The 2,535-nt window shown below is 45.9% G+C and overlaps 1 protein-coding gene across 1 annotated transcript; it reads right to left on the bottom strand.

The window, feature by feature from the left end:
- Positions 1 to 1,002: 1,002 nt before the first annotated feature.
- Positions 1,003 to 1,923, bottom strand: LOC126678316 (uncharacterized). Its single transcript, XM_050373218.1, has 2 exons — positions 1,536 to 1,923; positions 1,003 to 1,487 (listed from the first exon to the last, which is right to left on the bottom strand). The coding sequence occupies exons 1-2, from the start codon at positions 1,921 to 1,923 to the stop codon at positions 1,003 to 1,005; spliced, it is 873 nt and encodes a 290-aa protein (XP_050229175.1).
- Positions 1,924 to 2,535: the final 612 nt, after the last annotated feature.

Below are 2,535 nucleotides of genomic sequence, written 5' to 3' on the forward strand. Positions count from 1 at the left end.
ATTAACATTTAGCTTATGTGATATTATTGCCGGGTCGACCCCTTCTATCTCGCTTGGGGTGTTAACAAATTCGACCTCATTCCTGATTAACATGTCGGTCATCTATTGTTTTATTGGTTTAGGCAGTGCTGCGCCTATTTGGACCGATCTTGGTGTTATTCCTGTCAGATTTACTCTTTCTAACTTTCCATGCGGTTCGAGCTTGCCCTCATCTGAGTCTGGTATCTCCATTGTTTCTATGGCCAAGGTTTCTGATACTCCTTTCATTTATACCAAGTAGCATTGTTTGGCTACGTCTTGCCTTTCTTTGACTGTCACCACTCCTTCTTCGGTCGGTATTTTCATACACAAGTATTTGATGCATGTGACAGCCCCGGTGTTGTATAACATTGGTCTGCCGAGTATGACGTTGTAAGCAAGTGGCATGTCGACAACCATATATAGTGTTTTGAATTTCTTTGTGATACCGATCAGGCCTCCTTTTGGTGAGCCATTTTCTTTCCCTAATTCCACCGTTAGTTCCGCAACCCGTTATGCTTTTACCGGTGTTCCTCCCAGGCCGACTAGGGGAGTTTTGACTGGTTTGAGATTTAGAACGGAGCATCCTATACCGAGGTATGCCTGCTTTGTGATGAGGTTAACTGAGCTTCCTTCATCGACCAGTTGCCTTATTACCCAAAAATTTTCGATTAACCCCGAGATTACCAAGGGGTCTTGGTGTGGAAAATGTATTCCTTCGCCATCGGCCGAGCCGAAACTAACTTCGGGTAGAGGTTTAGTTACCGATATATTCATCACCACTTTTTGCCTTTTGCGTCTTCCTCGTTTGTATTCTGGGTCGGCCATACCGCCTGCTATGGTGTTTATAACCCCCGATACATTTTGTCTTTTGGGCGGTGGTGCCTCCTCTCTTTTTCCACTATGCTCGCCACGGTAACTTCCTCCCGAGCTATAATTTTTGTTTTGTGCGACAAAGTCTTTTAACCGACCGACTTGCACCAATCAGTCAATTTCCTTCTTCAGACTTCCACATTCATCAATGACATGGCCATGGCCATCGTGGAATTGGCAGTATTTTTTCCTATCTCCCTCGTGCTGAAGCTTGGGTGGGTATCTTACTGGCTCATTGTTGTTCTGTATCCACATTAGGATGTGTGATCTCGGTGTATTGAGTGGAATGAAGGCTTGGTCTTCTACTTTCACTGGTTGGTGTGGTTCTGTTCGTTGTGGACCGACTTGTTGTTGGTTTCTTGGCCTGAACCTGTCTTGCCTAGCCGTCTGAATGAAAGTAGGCCTTGGTGTTTGGAACTGTGTTGTAGTTTGTGTGGCCTTTCGTCGTTGTTCTTCGTCCAAATTTATATAATTCCATGCTCGGTCCATGAGCTGGGAGTAAGTTTGTACCGGATTCGTTATCAGGTTATCTCTGAAGGCCATCATCGTTGTGTTGTCCTTCATTGCATCTATCACGGTATCATCATTCAAGTTTCCTACTTCGACGGCTTCGGCATTGAATCTGCCGATATAGCTTTACAAACTTTCTCCTGGTTTCTGGTAACAAAGTTTTAGGTCACTGGACTTTTTCTTCCGCTGTATACTCGGTGCAAAATGAGTTCGGAAAGCTTTTGCTAGCTTGTCAAAGCTCCGAATAGAACCTTCTTTTAGACTTTGATACCAGATGGCAGCCGGTCCTTTCAGGGTTGTTGGAAAGAGCTTGCAGACAGCGGCTTCGGACAAGATTTGTACCATCATGACTACTTGGAAACAGCTCAAGTGTGTGATCGGATCCCCTGTTCCATTGTAGTCGTCTAACTGCGGTGTTTTGTAGTTTAAAGGGAAGGGTTCATCCCGTATCTCGGTAGACAGCGGGTTTCCGATGTTTAAGAAGCTTGTGTTTCTCGGCTCTTTTCTCCTGAATTTTTCCATTTCGGTTTTAACCCTTTCGGTAATTTCTTGCTCCAGATTCTTTTTCTTTGGTGACTCGGCTCCCGAGCTGTGCACGCTTTCCTCGATTTCAACCCGTTTGGGCGTCTTCTTCGGTCCTTCTGGAGCTTTGTGTCCGGCTAGTATTCCTTGTCCTTCCTTTGGGTTTTGTTCACGTGGATTTTTCTCGTGGTTTTGCCTTGGTAAAATTCTTGTGGATGAGGTGGTGCGGTTGGTATGTATGGTGGGGTGGTAATGTTGCCCTGGGATGTGGTTGCGGTTGTTGGCCGAGCATGGGCTTGTTGTACTTGTTGAAGGAAAGCCAATTTCCGAGTATAAAATTCGATGTATTCTTGGATTTGCGCTGGCGTGGGGTTTTGAATTTCTGTGGTGGGTCTGGGAATCGGGGTGGTGCTCGGAGTGAAAGTAAGGTTGATGGGGGTTACACCCGGCCTTAGTGAAAAATTTTGAGTGGTTTGCTGCGTGGGAGTGAAGTATGATGTCGGGGGAATGTTTCCCGGTAGTGGCATTCCCCATGGATATTGAGTGGTGACTCCCGATGTAGTGCCTGGATAAATACCTCCTCCTAACGTTGTGGCCGGGCAGAACGAACTT

Source organism: Mercurialis annua, linkage group LG4 (assembly GCF_937616625.2).
Source record: "Mercurialis annua linkage group LG4, ddMerAnnu1.2, whole genome shotgun sequence".
Taxonomy (NCBI): Eukaryota; Viridiplantae; Streptophyta; class Magnoliopsida; order Malpighiales; family Euphorbiaceae; genus Mercurialis; species Mercurialis annua.

Excerpts from the sequence above, each read along its gene's own strand:
- LOC126678316 (XM_050373218.1), bottom strand. The coding sequence starts at position 1,923 with ATGGAAAAATTCAGGAGAAAAGAGCCGAGAAACACAAGCTTCTTAAAC. Across the intron at positions 1,488-1,535 it reads TTACCAGAAACCAGGAGAAA|GAAACTTGAATGATGATACC; the intron begins GTTTGTAAAGCT and ends CCGTCGAAGTAG.